At 44.3% G+C, this 19,385-nt stretch overlaps 1 protein-coding gene across 4 annotated transcripts in view; it reads left to right on the forward strand.

Moving 5' to 3' along the window:
• Window positions 1-19,385, forward strand: part of LSG1 (large 60S subunit nuclear export GTPase 1) — a 40,358-nt gene that overhangs the window by 18,961 nt on the left and 2,012 nt on the right. The window contains exons 8-13 of one of the 4 annotated variants that reach the window (XM_002716520.5): window positions 529-945; window positions 3,344-3,445; window positions 3,527-3,670; window positions 11,053-11,176; window positions 13,451-13,530; window positions 17,095-17,268. In XM_002716520.5, coding sequence (XP_002716566.2) covers window positions 529-945; window positions 3,344-3,445; window positions 3,527-3,670; window positions 11,053-11,176; window positions 13,451-13,530; window positions 17,095-17,268 — 1,041 coding nt within the window. The remainder of the gene's footprint in view (window positions 1-528; window positions 946-3,343; window positions 3,446-3,526; window positions 3,671-11,052; window positions 11,177-13,450; window positions 13,531-17,094; window positions 17,269-19,385) is intronic. The other 3 variants (XM_008266690.4, XR_001794699.3, XR_011387986.1) reach the window with 3 other exon arrangements.

A 19,385-nucleotide genomic window follows, 5' to 3' on the forward strand; every position in this document is an offset into this window, starting at 1 on the left:
CTGACTTGTTAAAGGCAATTAGAAGGAATAGCAGTTTCCTAAAATAGGAAAACCACTCTTTAAAAATGTAAAATAAAATTACAAAGGATGATTTCTTTGTGTAAAGAGAATGCTAAATGATTTATTGCTAATGAGAAATGCTATGTTTTATTCTACAGCCCATTGAAAAATAATGTACTGCCAAAGAGTTCTGTTTAACAGATTTCCCCTTATTTTCCTTGAAGATTTATGTTAAATTACAAAAATAGCATAGGTTATTTGCACAAGTGTCAAGTACTATAGAAATGTATAAGCACTGAAGCTCCTCCCCGCTCCTCCTCCTCAAAGGGCACCACTGTTGGTGGTTTGGTTGTGTGTCCTTGCTCTGAAAGGTTCACTCATCTCTGTAGTCACACTTCCCAGTGTCTGCCATACCTTTTCCTGTCCTCTGTTCATCTCACATAACCTGCTCATTGGCTCTTTTCACGAGAGTGCAAGATGCAGCTGTTAGACACTTTTCAGCTTGTGTGACCTGTGTTATTTCATCAGGAACAGGTAAACAGAGATCCTGGAGAGCCCAACACAACCGAGTCTGAAAACTCTAGTTCGGATGAGACTGAAACTTTCCCGGGTGAGACTGAGCGTCTCCAGGTCAGGGGTCCTCACCCTCCCGGTGGAGAGTCCAGCAGTGATGAAGATGACAGTGAGTATGAGGACTGCCAGGAGGAGGAGGAGGAGGATTGGCAGACGTGTTCAGAAGAAGACAGCGGCCCTGAGGAAGAGCTCTGTGAGCAGGCCCAGGAGGAGAGCTGCGCTGTGGGTTCTGAGGCTCAGAACGGGAAAGCCCCATGCAAGAGGCAGATCCACAACCTTAGCCACCTGGTGTCAAAGCAGGAATTACTGGACCTCTTCAAGCAGCTGCACACTGGAAGGAGGGTGAAGGATGGACAGCTCACTGTAGGATTGGTAAGATGGAATATGTCATACAGTTACTACACCGGAGGGTCCTGACACAGACTCAGGAGACCAGTGAGGCTTCTGGCATTGCCCTCTTGTTGCTACTGGTGTCGGGTTGAGGCAGTGTGACAGGCAGAGTCCAGCTGTAAGGAATGCACACTCTCAGGCTCGTGTTGATTACACACCTGTTAGGTAAGACGTTAGAAATTAGCCTGTGTGTGTGACGGGGGCCCAAGGAAAACGAAGCACGTGTGGGAAGGAAAGTATCCTCCAGCAGTCTCAGAGCACTCCTTGGCAAGCAGCCCAGTGTTTGATGTGACACAGTCCTGCCCAAACCCAGCGTCCCCCAAGGAACGTGCCCCAGGGCAGTCCTCTCTGCCTGGGGCCAAGGGAGCTACCCAGTCTGATAACAGTGGGCAGTAAAACCTTGGGTGGAATTTTACCCATTTCACACCCAGCGAACCCTGTGTCCAAGAGGAGAGGGTGGCAAGAAGGAGAAATGGAGGGAAGAATTGGACCTCATTCCCTTATAAGCCCCAGTCTGTGTACAGACTGCACACTCAGCTCCTTCTGGGATGCCTGCCTGGTCCATCATGTATATTTCAGCTTTCAGCTCTCAGCCTCTCCTGAGACACCCACCTGATCTCTCAGGTGTATTTCTCTCAGCTCTTAAGGGATGTTGAAGGGCATAGAATCATCATATCTTCTGTAGCTCATTAGGGGTGTAGGCCCTGCCTGTGCTGGGTCTGTAAGGCTCCACCTGTCTCATCTAATGAATCTGTTTTATGAGCTGTGGTCACCAATGGCTGTGTGCCCTGCATGGTCAGTTATTCTGGAAGTCATTGAGTTCTGAAAGATACAAGTTTATCAATCAGCATAAGCAAAACTGGGACAAAACCAATTGCAAATGGTGTGCCCCTTAAGAAGGAAAGAATGTATCTTACAGACTCCCAGATAGTGGGGTGGTGATAGGTTACCCTTATGTAGATTATAAAACCATTTAGCCTAAACAGAATTATAATAGAAGAACCCATTAAGGAGTTTTCTTGTCAATAACTGCTTACGGAGAGAATCAAAGAGGCAGGTACAGCATGTGTGCCTTAAGGTGCAGCAGCTGTGACCTGACGAAGGCAAAAGCTTTACTTTTTGCTTTTTGAAGAGGTACTTAAGGTCTCTGATTGGCTTACAGGAATAATCAGGCATGTGTTTTGGGTGCACCTGTGAAGAGTTAAGAGTTAGAAGTTTAACCCGAATTTTACTGAGGTAGTTATGCTCAGTAGCACCTGGGAATGTCCCTTGCATTTAAGCTGTAACTGATCTGAAGAGGATCCTTCTATGAATGGCTTGCTCATGAATTCCTAATTTTGGAGCTTTAGGCTCTTTAACTCCTTGGAACACCGTTTGTAGCTACCCTGTTCAGCACAGTGTGTCTGTGTCAGAGACTTTTTCTTTCTTTCTTTTTTTTTTTTTTGAGAGAAAATTTCTTAATGTTGTCTTCAGACTTCCAGTCCAGTGTTCTGTTGGCATCTTGTGGCCCTTTCCAACTTACTCTGTAAATGTTCCAGGTACATGTTAGGGAGAATCTCAGCATCTTGGCTAGCACACAAGCTGCACAGACCCCACTTAGCAAACAGGGTAAAGGAAAATACATCCCCAGCATAAATATACACCCTAATTCCAGAAATGGCTATGGAAGTACCCAAACCCCTGGGCCCTACAGCCTGGTTCCAGGTGACCCCATTCTTAGCCATGGAAGTGTAAGATGCTAGAGAAGGCATCTAGAAGGTATTCCATCTAGAACTCCATCTAGAATAAACCAAAGTGAAGGAAAGGTTTACTGTAGCGTCTGCAGTTAACAGAAAAATCTATAGAAGTTAAATTTGTGTTACATATGCATTCATTTATTTGAGAGATGGAGAGAGACAGAGCTTCCATCTGCTGCTTCACTCCCCAGATGGCCACAATGGCTGGGACTGTGCCTGGCTGAAGCAGGAACTGGGAACACAATATAAATCTCTTGGTTGGGTGGCAGGAACTCAATCACCTGGGCCGTCACTGCTGTCTCCCAGGGTCCACATTAGTAGAAAGCTGAAGTCAGCAGTTGAAGCTGGGTATCAAACCCGAGCAATTCCACTGTGGGATGTGGGAATCTTAAATGGCATCTTAACTGCTAAAAAGATAAAAATTTAAAAAATGCAGTGTACATAGCTTGACCATTTGTCACTGAAGGCATAGCTGAGTAAAAATACCCACACCACAGGAGAAAAAAGTGTCAACAAGTACAGAGTATCTGTTTCGGATCATCTTCTCAAGTAATTAGACGCTTTCACTGGTGTTGCCAACATCTGTGTAATACCTTTGGGTATTTGATGGATGTACTGTGTGGTAACTTCTGAGTCTCTTACAGGTGGGCTACCCGAATGTTGGTAAAAGTTCAACCATTAACACCATTATGGGCAACAAGAAAGTGTCCGTGTCTGCCACCCCTGGCCACACCAAGCATTTTCAGGTATTTCCACAGTTCTTTGTCACTCGTGCTACTCTTTCCCTGCATCTGCTGTACACTCAACATCAGCTTCTTGTCTTTCAGACTCTCTATGTGGAGCCCGGCCTCTGCTTATGTGACTGCCCAGGCCTGGTGATGCCGTCCTTTGTGTCTACGAAGGCGGAGATGACTTGCAGTGGAATCCTCCCAATTGACCAGATGAGAGACCATGTCCCACCGATATCACTGATATCCTTCCTGCTCTGAACCACTGTGGCTGTGAGCTGGAATTAGGGCTTCCTGTGTGCTTTGGACGTTACCTACCAACAGTATTTGAAGGAGTCAGGTCTGATGTCTTAAGAATGGACAGTCCACAATACTTACTTGTGACCTGCAGTTTGTCCAGTGAGATAGCATCAGGACTTCAGCCTTAGAACCCCATGGCCTGGTTCCGTCAGTGTGAACTGCTGTAAGTGGTAGCACGTTGCAAACCTGCTAAATAGTGCCATTTGGCTGACTGAGTGACGTTGGAAAACTTGCTTAACCTTACAAATACCTTTTGTTATTCTATAAAACAGGGATGTATCCCCAAGTATTTATACCGTGGCTGATTGTATTTAATCTTAATAACGCATGTTATTTGAATGCTTGCTATGTGCTTTTCTAAACCAAGTAATAACTTACTTGATCTTCCGAAAACAAGCTGTTAGGCTGTTATGACTGTTTCCTCGTACATGCAGAAACTGAGGCCCAGAGAAGTGAAGTGACTTGGCTGAGCTCTCATGGCAGCTAAGTTCAAAATGAGGAACTCAGCTGCTGCCCAGTAGCCCGAGTCAGCTTCTTGGAAGCGTGTAAGGAGGTGCCTGGCTGTCCTGCTTGGAGGAAGCACTCAAAGGTAGATCTGGTAAGAACTGTACAGCGGTGAGGTGTTACCCTACTTACAAGTTAATCAGCAAGTCTATTCCTGTTTTGTGGCTGGTGGTAGAAGACAGGAGACTGCATGAAGCTGGCATTCTAATCTGTGAGCTTGTAAGCAGGGTAGAATCCTAGACGCTGCACAGTTCAGACAAGATTCCTAATGACTTCTGAGGCCACAGCTTTTCTTTCTATAAGAAGTAGTACATTAAAATTAAGTTATCCGGGATAAATAAAAAAAATGGTATACAAGGGGACATCAGAGTTCTCGGAAAAATAGAATATAAAGTATGAGTTTAACTGTACATAGTAAAATTGCATTTGCAGAACAACAAATCACCCATTCAGCCTTTGATCCTTGTTTTTCATTTATATTATTGGAAGAGAAAAAGATTGTTGTAATTTATGTACTTGTATTTTACTTTTTTAAGTTCAATATATTTATAGTACTTTTGTTTTTTTAATATTTCTTTATTTGAAAGAGGGAGAGACAGAGAGAAAAGAGAGAGATATTTATCCACTGGTTCACTCCCCAAATGGCCACAATGGCCAGGGCTGGACCAGGCCAGGAGCCAGGAGCTTCATCTATGTCTCCCTGGTCACAACAACAGGGCTGGGCCAGGCCAAAGCCAGAAGCTTCTTCCAGATCTCCCATGTGGGTGCAGGGACCACCCTCTGCTCCAGTTGCAGGCACATTAGCAGGGAGCTGGATCGGAAGTAGAGTAGCCAGGACTTAAACCAGTGCCTACCTGTGCCTATATGGGATGCCAGCACCACAGATGGTGGCTTAACCTCTTTGCCAAAGTGCTGGCCCTTGTAGTACTCTATTTTTTTTTTTTTTTTAAGATTATTTATCCTATTTGAAAGTCAGATTTACAGAGAGAGAAGGGGAGACAGAGAGAGAGAGAGAAAGAGGTCTTTCATCCGCTGGTTCATTCCCCAGTTGGCCGCAGCAGTCAGAGCTGCACCAATCTGAAACCAGGAGCTTCTTCCAGATCTCCCACATGGGTACAGGGGCCCAAGGACTTGGGCCATCATCTACTGCTTTCCCATTCCATAGCAGAAAGCTGGACCAGAAGTGGAGCAGCCGGGACTTAAACTGGCACCCATATGGGATGCCAGCACTTCTGGCGGTGGCTTTACCTACTACACCACAGCGCCGGCCTCCTGTAGTACTCTTAAACATGGAGTGTATCTCTACCCTGTCACTGTACCAGAAGGCTAATTAGGTTTCTGGGAAAATAAGGAAAGCTTTTTGGTTTTTTGTTTCTTAAGATTTATTTATTTATATGAAAGGTAGAGTTACAGAGAGAGAGAGGTCTTCCATCCACTGGTTCACTCCCCAGATGGCCGCAAAATCAGAACTGCACTGATCTGAATGAAGCCAGGAGATTATTCAGGGTCTCCCACGTGGGTGCAGGGGCCCAAGCACTTGGGCCGTCTTCCACTGCTATCCCAGGCCATTGCAGAGAGCTGGATCAGAAGTGGAGCAGCCAGGACTGGAACTGGCACCTTTATGGGATGCTGGCACTGCAGATGGCAGCTTTACCTGCTAGGCCACAGCTCCAGTTCCAGAAAGGTATTTTTTAAATTTCCGTGCCTGTCAGTGAGGAATTCTGCTTTGTTTCTGTATTCCAGAACAGAATGATTAGCTGTGCTTTCTTGGGCCTTATTTTTTGAAGTCAGAGTATTTATCATACAATTTTTATGAGCAAGACAGAGCAAACCAACTATTACTTCCAAATACTGAATGTAGGCTAAAAGATATATCAATTAGAAAGAAAGATTAAAAAAAAAAACTGTTCACACACAAAAAAAGAAAGATTATATGCATGCATCCTATCACTTAAAGGATTCTGTATCTTAAAGCTTGAAAAAACTTTGAGCTCATTTTGTTTTGTCTTCTGCCCTCTCCCTCTTTTTTTTTTTTCTTTTTCTCCAGCTTTCCCTTTTTGTATGCCTGTGAGGTTCCAGAATTTAAATGACATTTTAATTTATTTTGCAATTTTTTTCCCAAGTCATTTACTTCCCTTTCTAAAAAACATTTTAATTTTAAAGTATTTATAATAAGGACATGATTCTAATAAGATATTCTCGCCATGTTACATTTTTATAATTAAATGCTATGATTATTCTATTCTGGGGAAAAAATGAACTAGTGACTTCCTTAATTCTTTTGTTTTTAACTTTTTTAAAATTTTATTTGAAAGGCAGAGTTAGAGAGAGAGAGAGAGAGAGAGAGATCTTTCATCTACTGTTTACTCCTCAAAAGGCTGTGACAACTGGGGCTGTGCCAGGCTGAAGTCAGGAGTTTGGAGCTTCTTCTGGGTGTCCCACATGGATACAGGGGCCCAAGCATTTGGACCATCTTCTGCTGGTTTCCCAGGTACGTTAGCAGGGAGCTGGATCAGAAGTGGAGCAGCCAGGACTTAAACCCATACTCATGGGATGCCAGTGTCACAGGCAATGGCTTTACCTGCTATGTCACAACACCGGCCCCTTCCTTAATTTTTATCACAAAGTGCCAGAATTTGGCCTACAAATATACATTGCTGTGGTTTTCTTTTCTGTTACTAACAGTTTTTAGACGATGAAGAGAGATGCGTAACTCCACCTTTTTAGAAAGAATCTGAAGGGGCCAGCGCTGTGATGTAGCAGGTGAAGCTGCCCCCTGCAGTGCCAGCATCCCATATGGGCACCGGTTTGAGCCTGGCTGCTCCACTTCCAATCCAGCTCTCTGCTGTGGCCTGAGGAAGCAGTAGAAGATGGTCCAAATTCTTGGGCCCCTGCACTCGTGGGAGACCTGGAAGAAGCTCCTGGCTTGGGATCAGCATAGCTTTGGCTGTTGCAGCATCTGAGGAAGTGAACCAGCAGATGGAAGACCTCTTTTTCTCTCTCTCTCTCTCTCTGCCTCTGCTTCTCTATAACTCTGCCTTCAAATAAATAAATAAATCTTTTTAAAAAAATAGAAAATCTAGGCCGGCGCCATGGCTCAATAGGCTAATCCTGTGCCTGTGGTGCCAGCACACCGGGTTCTAGTCCCGGTCAGGGCGCCAGATTCTGTCCCTGTTACCCCTCTTCCAGGCCAGTTCTCTGCTGTGGCCCAGGAGTACAGTGGAGGATGGCCCAAGTGCTTGGGCCCTGCACCGCATGGGAGACCAGGAGAAGCACCTGGCTCCTGCCTTTGGATCAGCGCTGTGCGCCGGCCACAGCACGCCGGTCGCGGCGGCCATTGGAGGGTGAACCAATGGCAAAGGAAGACCTTTCTGTCTCTCTCTCTCACTGTCCACTCTGCCTGTCAAAAAAAAAAAAAAAAAAAAAAATATATATATATATATATATAGAAAATCTGTAAAGCACTTGTTGTCTGCTACTCATGAAATATATTGTGAAAATTTTATTAGGTTAGCATAAAAAGAAATTGTTCAAATCCCATAATAGAATAAAACAGTTCTATATGTTCCATTGGTCTAAAAAATTATTTGTAAACCATTTTCATGGGTTTTAACTCTGAAATGATGTTTCTAGATTTTGAATTGTTTTTAAGGAATTATTTTTTGGTGAAAGAGATCATGTTTTCAATGAAACTGTCTTTTTTTTTGGACAGGCAGAGTGGACAGTGAGAGAGAGAGACAGAGAGAAAGGTCTTCCTTTTTGCCGTTGGTTCATCCTCCAATGGCCACTACTGCCGGCGCATCGCGCTGATCCGAAGCCAGGAGCCAGGTGCTTCTCCTGGTCTCCCATGCGGGTACAGGGCCTAAGGACTTGGGCCATCCTCCACTGCACTCCCAGACCACAGCTGAGAGCTGGACTGGAAGAGGGGCAACCGGGACAGAATCCAGTGCCCCGACCAGGACTAGAACCCGGTGTGCCTGCACCGCAAGGCGGAGGATTAGCCTAGTGAGCCGTGGCGCCGGCCTCAATGAAATTGTAAAGAGTGTCCACCTAGTTTATTTTATTAAGGGTATATGCAGTTTATAATGGGGGATGGATCCATTGTATTAAAGGGTTAAAATGGAGGCATTAATGATTTTAAACATTTCTTTTTGTTTTTTGCTTTGTTTTTTTATTATTTCGTAGTGTACAGAAATTCAGTTGATATTTATGTATTAGTGTTAACCAGTAGCCTTTACTCCAGAAGTTCTTGTGTAGATAGCTCAGGGTTTTCTATATGAAAAATGTTATGTTGTTACCTACAGATAGAGATATTTTTGCTTATTACTTTCCGATTTAAACATTTCCATACCATTTGTTATAATTATTTTTTAAGTCAACACAAAAAGATGTAAGTATATACCCATGGTTGAACAGTCCATGAGAGAATAAACAAAAATGGAGCAGGTGATGTGTTTGTAGCATTTCCAAAGATGGCCACAACACTGTGTCCCAGCTCACTGTGCTCCTCTGCAGTGTGACATTATCACTAGGTTGTCAGAAGGCAGAGTCTGCATTTTCCTAATTCTGGGTGGGTCCTTTGTTTGACCAAGGGAATGTGGTAGAAGTGATGCGCCAGTTCTGGGTGTTGCTCTTTGCTAGCTGGACAGTTTCAGCTTCCTGCCTCTTGGAAGCAAAGCATTGTGTAAGAAATGTCGTTACACTGAATTTATTGTTGTGAGAAACCCAGTGTTATGTGAGAAAGCCCTAGAAGATGAGCTGTAAAGTGAGAGACCAAGGAAGCAGACTTGTAAATGAAGAAGCCATTTTGAAAATGTATTCTCCAGCCCAGAGTACCCTCATTGTTGCTAAGTACATCAGATTAACCCTCCAGTAGAACCCTTCGCAATTTCTGACCCATAAAATCCTGAGCAAAATACTATGGCTTAATGAAAAAAAATGCGTTATGGTGCACAAAGGATTTTGAGGGTAGAGGCATTTTAGCCTAGCGATTAAGATACCCACTCTTCACACCCATTTCCAGCTCTGGCTCCTGACTCCAGCTTCCTGAGAAGCACAGTGGTGGCTTAAGTAATTGGGTTTCTGCCACCCTCTTGGGAGACCTGGCTCCTGGTTTCAGCCCGGCCTAGCCTTGGCCCTTGTGGGCTACTGGGAAGTAAACCAGCAGATGGGTACTCTGTCTCCCTGCCTCTCAAATTTAGAAACTAAATAAATAAAAACAAAACAAACTTTGAAATCCATGCATTGTGTTTTCATTACATACATTTTCTGTGGCTTAAAAAATGTTTTTTGCATCAAAATAAGCTCACATTTTTACATCCAATTTTCCATACTTTTTGAAGTACCCTCGTGTCATTAAAATGGAATATGTACAACTGTTAAAAAGAATGCACTAAATGTATGTTTAAACAACCTGGGAAAATCTCAAAATATTCCATGATTATATGGTTTGACATCATTTTTGTAGAAATTTGCATCTCAGAATACATAGTGTGTTGTAAGTCATACAGTGTATGTATGTATAAATATAAAAACTGGCCGGACACCTGATACACCACAGCCATTGTTTGCTTCTGGAAGAAACTGATACAATGTTTCAAAAGATTAAATTTATAATAGCAATTTTTTAAAAGATTTATTCATTTATTTTAAAGGCAGAGAGAGAGAGAGATCTTCCATCCTCTGGTTCACACTCCCCAAGTGGCCTCTCCATCCTGGTCTCCCACATGGGTGGCAAGACCCCAAGCACTTGGACCATCTTCCACTGCTCTCCTAGGCGCATTAGGAGGGAGCTGGATCAGAAGCAGAGCAACTGAGAATCAAACAGCAGCCTGGTGTGTGATGCTGACATTGCAGGCAGTGGCTTAACCTGCTGCACCACAACACCAGTCCCTCTAATAGCATTAAGATTTTTTTTTTTTTTTTAAAGATCTATTCATTTATTTCAAAGGCAGAGTTACAGTCAGACAAAGAGAGAGAGAGAGAGAGAGGTGTTCCACCTGCTGGTTCACTCCCCAAGTGGCTGTGTTGGCCCCAGCTAGACCAGGCCAAAGCCCAGATCCAGGAGCTTCATCCAGGTCTGCCACGTGAGTGATAGGGGCCCAAGTACTTCAGCCATCTTCCACTGCCTTCCCAGGAGTGTTAGTGAATAGCTGGATTGGAAGTGGAGCAGCCAGGACCTGAACCAGCACCCACATGGAATGCCAGCCTTGCAGGTAGCTGCTTAACCCACTGAGCTACGATGCTGACCCCACTAATAGCATTTTAAGTATTATTCCTAGTAGTAGGGAATCCAGGTATTTGCTTTTCTGTATTTTTTAAGTTTCTCTATCAATCATCAGACTTTATTTAACAATTACTGCAGGTCATACTCAGTAAGATACTGTGGAAGATCTGGGTGTAAAGCAGAGGTGGATCCTGCCCTTTAGGGAGCACTGGCTTATGGGAGTATGAGGCAAGTACATCAGTGGTACAGGGAAAACACTCTAAATGACTGAAGGAAAGTACAGGTAAACTGGGAGATTAGGCATCTGAGCAAAAGTAATCTCGCATAGTTGTGGGCATTAGAAATCAAGGGACCCTGCACTTTATCTCTGAGTTGTGATCATCCCACAGATACAATTTATTTGGAATCTTGGCTTTTTAAGGTAAACTGTCACCTTTAAGGTCTGTTTTAGAAATAATATTTTAATATAACATAAGCATAAGTTATGTTTAACATAAAATAAGCAGTCTTTTTAAATTAACACGTAACTGTACTCTTTGGGGAAGAGAAAGGGTGTTTGTCACATTGGTGAGAATGGATTCCTTGACAAGTTGACGTCTGCCAGAATATCCCCAGGCACGTTTTGGAAGCTACCTATGGCATTACTATCATAAAGCCGAGAGAGGATGAGGATCCCCATCGACCTCCAACATCAGAAGAACTGTTGACGGCTTATGGACGTGAGTGTGGTCAATCTTAAAACGTGAACAAAATGTATAACTGTTAGCAGCAGAAGTGGTTAACAGAGAGGAGTATAATCCTGCAGAGGTGCAAACTCAGAATCTTTCTTGAGCACTTTTCAGGTCATCTACCAGGGTTCATGTTTTTGATGTCTTTGCTGGCCTTAGCTACAGTTTGACCTAACGGAAAAGCCCTTAGCATGTTTGCTGCTTTGACACTGCCTAAGCACAGACACAGGTATTGTGATCCAAGGCTGTGTCTGCTTTATCTGGGGTCCTCTCCCAGACAGAAGAAAAAGGATGTTTGGGAAACAATTACACTTAGCAGAGCAGAACAGATTGATAAGGGGCCCATCAGAAGGGAGAGCCCTGAGTTCGGGGTAGAGCAGAGCTTGCCTTGGATAGAGACAGAAGACTTACCTGTGCCCCTTCTACCAGTCCCTTATAAAGTTATTTGACATTAAGATGAGTCCAGCTCTCCCACCTCCATGTTTCTCCCCAGTTCCAAATGGGAGTCTGTCATTTCCCCATCTGAGTGTGACTACGTACCTTGCATGTGGACGGTAAGGTGGTCTGAAAGAACCTGAGTATACCTAAAGAAGCAGCATTAGCAACATTTGCTTGTGTGGCTTGATCCTTTAAAGGGACGGCCCCTGACTGGGAAGGAGTTCAGGTTATTCATTTCCTGGGAGAGAAAGGTGATGTGATATGAGCCATGCAGACTTTGAACTTGTACCTTAGAGAGGAAAGGACAGGTACTAATTAGGAAAGACCTTAAAGATGACCTTACCTCATACCCTGCCTTCTTAAGGCCATTAATCTGTAGTCAGAGCGTGGGATAACTTGCCCAGGGTGATGGGCCTGGTGAGTTGAGCAGCCTGAAAGACCTGTCCCCAGTGTGTTACTCTGAAAGCTGAGAGCGGGACTGCCACGTAAAACTAAAAATAATGTGCGTCTTTTTAAGATCTTTGATCTAATGCAACCTGATAGAGTAAAGGCAAAGCCAGTTTATAAAAACAGATGACCACACTCATACACTCTCCAAGATCATTGTCTGCAGGCCCATGTAGAATTAAGTTATCAGTGGTGAACTTTGAAATGCATTGCCAATTACTGTCGTTTTACTTTGTTTTTTAAATACTAATGAAATTCCCATGTTTGCTGGCCACATTTCTTCTGGAAGTTACCTTCTTCGTTGTGTTGTTTGTTAGGAATCATTTATTTATTTGAGAGGGAGTGACAGAAAGAGATCTTCCTTCTGGTGGTTGCTCCCCAAATGGCCACAGTGCCCAGGGCCGGGCCAGGCCAGAGCCAGGAGCCTGAAACTCCACCCGAGTCTTCCACATGGGTGGCAGAGGCCCATGCACCTGGGCCGTCGTCTACTGCCTTCTCAGGTATATTAGCAAGAAGTGGGTTTGGAAGCAGAACATCTGGAACTTAAACCAGCAATCCGGTATAGGATGCCAGTGTCGCAAGTGGTGGCTTAACCCACTGTGCTACAACACTGGTCCCTTGTTTGTTTTTGTCGTAATGATTTGTAGTTCATTGTTATGCGCTGCACATTTTTCCCAATGTTTATGGCTTCTTCAGTCCTACAGACATTGCACTTTGAAAAGACTACCTTTTTCCTTTTTGGTTTCATTGGGTTTGGTGTTTTACAGGGAAGGCCATTCCTACCCCAAAAGGATAAAGTTGTTTTCCTGTAATATATATCTTAACATCTACATTTTGTGCCTGCCTAAATTTATTTTGGGGTGTGGTGTGAATTGAGATTCTAAATCTTGTCTTCAGAACTGAAAAACCAGCACATAGCTAGTATGTAAGGGAGCTGAGTTTTGAACTTAACATGTGACGTTATTAGCTACTATATTCTCCTACCATATGCTAATGGAATAAATATGAAGGAGTTCACTATTGATTTTTTGGAGGAAAATTTAGGTATATCATTAAACAAGAAAGCTTGATTAATTGCATATAATTTTGTTAATAATATTGATGATGTAGCATTATTTCACAGGTAGCCTTCATGAGTAAGTGTTTTAAGTCAAGGGATAGAAGACATAGCCAGAATAGAGAGAAATTGAAAGTCTTACGTATCTTGTTAGAATATCAGCAGATCGAACCACAGTCTGTTGATAAGCGTTAGTTTTTCAAAAGCTAGGAAGGAGTCAGCATGCCTGGTGCAGTGATGGAAAGGACTGACTGCGCGTCATCTCAGCCGTCTTTGTTGTGATGTTCTAAGTGAGGTTCTGCTAAATTCATTTCACCTCACAGACATGCGAGGCTTCATGACAGCGCACGGGCAGCCGGACCAGCCTCGATCCGCACGCTATATCCTGAAGGACTACGTCAGTGTAAGCAAACCTGCTTCTTAAATAAGCCAGGCTTCTTTTTCCACATGTGTTGGCAACCTGTTAAGATGTTTTTCCACTGAGATTGTGTTATAATTAAGGTTGTGGGTTTTTTTATGTATAAACATTTATTTATTTATTTCAAAGTCAGGGTTAAAGGAGGGGGTCTCTGTCTGCCAGTTCACTCCTCAAGTGGCTGCAGTGGCGAAGCTGGGCTGATCTGAAGCCAGGAGCCTCTTCCTGGTCTCCTACGTGGGTGCAGGGTCCCCAAGGACTTGGGCCATCTTCTACTGCTTTCCCAGGCCATAGCAGAGAGCTGGATCAGAACTGGAGCAGCCAGACCTGAACCACTGTCCATATGGGATGCCAGCACTTCAGGCAGCGGCTTTACCCACTATGCCACAGCTGAGCTAGGGTAGTTAGCATTATATAAATATAGATGTGACTGAAAACATAAAATATGATCTCCTTCTTTTTAAAAGATTTATTCGAGAGAGGAAGAGACAGAAAAACAGATGTTCCACCCACTGAATCATTTCCCAAATTGCCACTACAATCAGGGCTGGACCAGGCCGAAGCTACGAACCAAAACTCCATCTTGGTCTCCCACATGAGTGGCAGGGGCCCAAGTATTTGAGCCATCATCCATTGCCTTCCCAGGCACACCAGCAAGAAGCTGGAATGGAAGTGGAACAGCTGGGACTGAACCAGCGCTCCAGTATGGGATGCTAGAGTTGCAAGTGGTGGCTCTCAGTTTATGCATCTGGGTTTTCTGACTCCTAAAGCCCTCTGCTTGTTTCCATTGCAGTTATTAGCCCCATCTTTTTCCTGATTTAGCTGTTTACATTTCTGTCTTCCTATACTTACTAGTCACAGAAATGGTAATAGCTAATATTTATATTCAAAGCTAACTCTCTGGGCCAGCTTGTGGCAATGGCATCCCATATGGATGCCAATTTTGAGTCTCAGCTGCTCCACTTACAATACAGCTCCCTGCTGATTCACCTGGGAAAGCAGCAGAAGATGGCCCAGCACCTACATTGGAGATCTGGATGGAGTTCCAGCCCCAGCTGTTATAGCCATCTGGGGAGTGAACCAACAGGTTGAGGATCTCTGTCTCACCCTCTCTTTATAACTCAAACTTTCAAGTAAATAAATCTTTAAAATAAATTTTTAGCCGGTGCTTCGGCTCACTAGGCTAATCCACTTGCAGCGCTGGTACTCTGGGTTCTAGTCCGGTTGGGGCGCTGGTTCTGTCCTGGTTGCTCCTCTTCCAGTCCAGCTCTCTGCTGTGGCCCGGGAGGGCGGTGGAGGATGGCCCAAGTGCTTGGGCCCTGCACCTGCACGGGAGACCAGGAAGAAGTACCTGGCTCCTGGCTTCAGATTGGCGCAGCATGCTGGCCATAGCGGCCATTTGGGGGGTGAACCAACGGAAGGAATACCTTTCTCTTTGTCTCTCTCTCTCTCACTGTCTAACTCTGCCTGTCGAAAAATAAATAAATAAATAAAATTTTAATAAGCTAACCCCGTTAGGATTAGTTCTGTTTTATGTTATCTCACTAAAAATACATAACAAGTCTGTGACACTCTTGCTGCTTAAAAATGAGGACATGCTGTTCTTGTCTTCAGTAAAATGGCGACTAACAGTACTTTATCTCATGAGATTATTATGGGAAATAAATGAGAATATGCACACACAAGGGTACTTCATATATTTAGTGGGGAATGGAATTAAGAGGTTAACTTTATTTTAGTGCAAAGAAATTGAAATACAGGCATACTAGGAGTTTTCAGAATATAGAAATGCATATTACAGGCCTGCGCTGTGGCTCACTTGGTTAATCCTCCGCCTGCAGTGCGGGCATCCCATATGGGTGCCAGGTTCTAGTCCCAGTTGCCCCTCTTCCAGTCCAGCTCTCTGCTGTGGCCCGGGAAGGCAGTGGAGGATGGCCTAAGTGCTTGGGCCCCTACACCTGCATAGGAGACCAGGAAGAAGCACCTGGCTCCTGGCTTCGGATTGGCGCAGCGCGCTGGCCGTAGCAGCCGTTTGGGGGGTGAACCAATGGAAGGAAGACCTTTCTCTCTGTCTCTCTCTCTCTCTGTCTATAACTCTACCTGCCAAGTAGATTTTAAAAAAATGCATATTATGAAAAAATATGCATGGGTTTTAGAATTTCTTGTACCAAAATAAACCTTAAATTCTTTTTTCCAATTTTGTTTTTTTAGATTAATTTTCTGAAGTGCTGTGAAGTGAGGGAGGGAGAAGAGATCTTCTGTCTGTTGGTTCACTCCTGAGATGGTCTCAGTGGCCAGGGTGGGCCAGGCTGAAGCCAGGAGCAGCTTCCAGGTCTCCTACATGGGTACCAGAGCTCCAAGCACTTGGGTCATCTTCCAGTGCCTTTCCTAGGCCATTAGCAGGGAGCTGGATCGGATGTGGAACAGCTGGGACATGAACCAGCACCCATATGGGATGTTGGCATTTCAGATGGTGGCTTTACCGACTACACCACAACTCCAGCCCCTCCATGAACTTTTGAAGTTCCTTATGTATCACTAAGTACAGTACCTGGCACAAAATAAAGCCACAATAATTGTTCTGTATTAAGCTTCATTCTTTCCAGGGCATCACAGGGCCTTTGTAATAACTAGCTGTGAGGAACTGGAATTATTCCCTCTTCTCAGGAACATATCTGTGCTCTTGGAGCACAGAAATAATGGATAGCCATAATGTGTTGACTTCAGTTAGAGAAGAAAGTAGTTAATACTGTTTGTGTGGAAACTTACTCATTTACCTTTTTTTTTTGGACAGGCAGAGTTAGTGAGAGAGAGAGAGACAAAGAGAAAGGTCTTCCTTCCATTGGTTCACCCCCCGAAATGGCTGGTACGGCCGGCGCGCTGCGCCAATCTGAAGCCAGGAACCAGGCACTTCCTCCTGGTCTCCCATGCGGGTGCAGGGCCCAAGGACTTGGGCCATCCTCCACTGCCTTTCTGGGCCACAGCAGAGAGCTGGACTGGAAGAGGAACAACCAGGACAGAACTGGCACCCCAACCGAGACTAGAACCCGAAGTACCGGCGCCGCAGGTGGAGGATTAGCCTAGTGAGCCGTGGCGCTGGCCCATTTACCATTTATTTATTTAACTTAACTGTGGAGAGAACAAAGATGAATTTAAAACAGTCAAAGAATTTATAGTGGAATGAAGCAAATTTGCACTCAGCAACTGCAACTAACTCCACATTAAAGAATAATCTGAGAACTATGTGGATTTTGGGAAATACTCACTATAACGTAAAGAACACTTTAGTAGAGACACAACCAGGATAAAAAGCACAGAGAAGAAAGATACCATTCAGATCTGGGAGGCCATGGGAAGAGCTAGGTCTGAGGAAGCCTGTACAGGTCCTTATTTGTATTTTAGAGGTAGGACTCTGACAACTCATTGCAGCCAGCTTAATCAAACAGCAGAATGCTCCAACAGGACTGGCTAGTTGGAGATGTCTCCTCCAGGACTGGTTCTTTCTTCTGGGGTGACATGGAGGGCGTTAACGACATGCTGATGTCTTTGTAGGGGAAGCTGCTGTACTGTCATCCTCCCCCTGGAAGAGACCCTGTGATGTTTCAGCATCAACATAAGCGGCTCCTGGAGGACAGAACAAATGGCGATGAAGTAAAAATGCAGCCAGGTGGAAATAAGAAGGCAAAACAGATTGAGAATGTAGTTGACAAAACGTTTTTCCATCAAGTAAGTCTTCAAGTTTTCCTTTTTAAGGTGTGCAGTTCAGTGGTTGATGGGATATTCAGAGTTGTGCGTCCATTACTTTTAGTATAGTTTTATAGCCAACCCTCAAAGCTATACTATGAGCAGTCACTCCCCATTCCCCTGCTGGTACCCTTGCATTCTGGGCACTCATATAAATGGACTCAGACGTGGGTCTTTGTGATGGCTCCTTTCACTTAGCATAAGGGCTTCAGGATCCATCCATGTTGTAGCCTGTGTTGGTACTTCATTTCTGTTTGTTGCCAAGAAGTTCACTGTATAAATACATCTTTTTGTTGTTGTGCATCTATCTATTTTCCAGTTAATGGAAATTTAGGTTTGTTTCCACTTTTTGGTTATTATGAATAATGTTGTTGTGAACATTTGTTTACAAATTTCTGCATGTATGTTCAGTTCTTTTGGGTATACTGAGGAGTGATATTGCTGGGTTATATGGTAACTCCATGTTTGACATTTGAGGTAAGTTAGACTTCCCAAAAGTGACTGTACTATTTTACATTCCTACCAGCAATGTATAAGGCTTCTCATTTCTCTACATACCCATGAGTGGGATTGCTAGACCACAGGATTAATTATTTTTAACTTTTTTAAAAAATGTTCATTTTTTTAAAACATTTATTTATTTGAAAGAGTTACAGAGAGGGAGTTAAAGATATATATATATATAGAGAGAGAGAGAGACCTTCCATCTGCTGGTTTACTCCCCAAATGGCCACAACAGCCAGGGCTGGGCCGATCTGAAGCCAGGAGCCAGGAGCTTTTTCTGGGTCTCCCACACAGGTGCAGGGGCCTAAGCACTTAGACCATCTTCTGCTGCTTTCCCAGGCACATTAGCAGAGAGCTGGACTGGAAGTAGAGCAGCAGGGACTTGAACCAGCGCCCATATGGGATATAGGCACTGCAGGCAGTGGCTTTTGCCGCTGTGCCACAGTGCCAGCCCCTGTTATTATTTATTTATTGAGTTCTTTTTTGTTGTAATTTTGTTATTCACTTTATTAGTTGAAAGGCAGGCAGCCAGAGGTCCCCCATCCACTGGTTCACTCCCTGAATGCCTACAATAGCCAAGACTGGGCTAGGCCAAAGCCAGAGACTAGAACTCAATTTTCATCCTCCACATGGGTGGTAGGACCCATGCACTCAAGCCATCACCTGCTGCCCTACATAGTTCTCTTTAGAAGGAAGTTGGAATGGAGAGTGGAGCCAGGATTCAAACCCAGTGCCTCCAACACAGGATGCGGGTGTCTTAACCACCGCACCAAGTGCCTGACCCTCATTTATTGAGCATAGCACCAAGATTTCTGATTGGCTCTATTTTATGATCTGTCTCTGAATTTCTTACTCATCTTATGAATTATCTGAATCCTCTTACATCTCATTAGGTTTCCTGAAAGTCATTATTTTGAATGCTTTAGCAGGTAATTTGCTGACTTCCATTTTTTTAAAGTCTGTTCTAGAGTTACTGTATTCTTTTGAAAGCATAATCCTACCTTGTTTTTGTTTTTTTATTGTTTGTTTGTTTGTTTTTCTAGCAGGTCTTCTAATTTTATAGGGTGGCTTTCATAGTAAAAGACTTTGTTCTGCTGATATGTCTAGGGTGTTGCTTTGATAAGCTGTGTTGGCTCTGGTTCCGGGTGAGTGCATTAGTACAGTGTCTGTGTAGCTTCTGTAGCTGTAAAAAATGTCAGCAGTGTCTGTGGGTGTCTCAGTGGCTTAGACTGTAAGAGTTGTGGGCTTCACTGCCAGCTGAGGTGCTGTCCTCTTATGCAAGTCAAGTACCCTGGCATCTCTGGGTGAGGTCCACCTGGCTGTGAGTGTGGGGTGCCTGCCAGTTTCTATGGGTCATGTGGGGGCAGTGCCCCCCTCAAGGGCCAAGGTGAGTGTGCCCAGTAGCAGAGCGGGAAAAGTCAGTGTCTGAGGGCTGCGTGTTAGGCCACACCAGTGCAGCTGGATGGGACACATCATTGTCCAGGGGCTGCCTGGGCAAACTCAGAGGCCTCTGGGGCCAGTTTGCTCAGAGAGGTCTGCCTCGCTGCTTCCCGGGACCAGGGTGGATAGGCAGGGCTGAGCACCTGCTTCTCAGG

The sequence above is a fragment of the Oryctolagus cuniculus genome, chromosome 4, assembly GCF_964237555.1.
Source record: "Oryctolagus cuniculus chromosome 4, mOryCun1.1, whole genome shotgun sequence".
NCBI lineage: Eukaryota > Metazoa > Chordata > Mammalia > Lagomorpha > Leporidae > Oryctolagus > Oryctolagus cuniculus.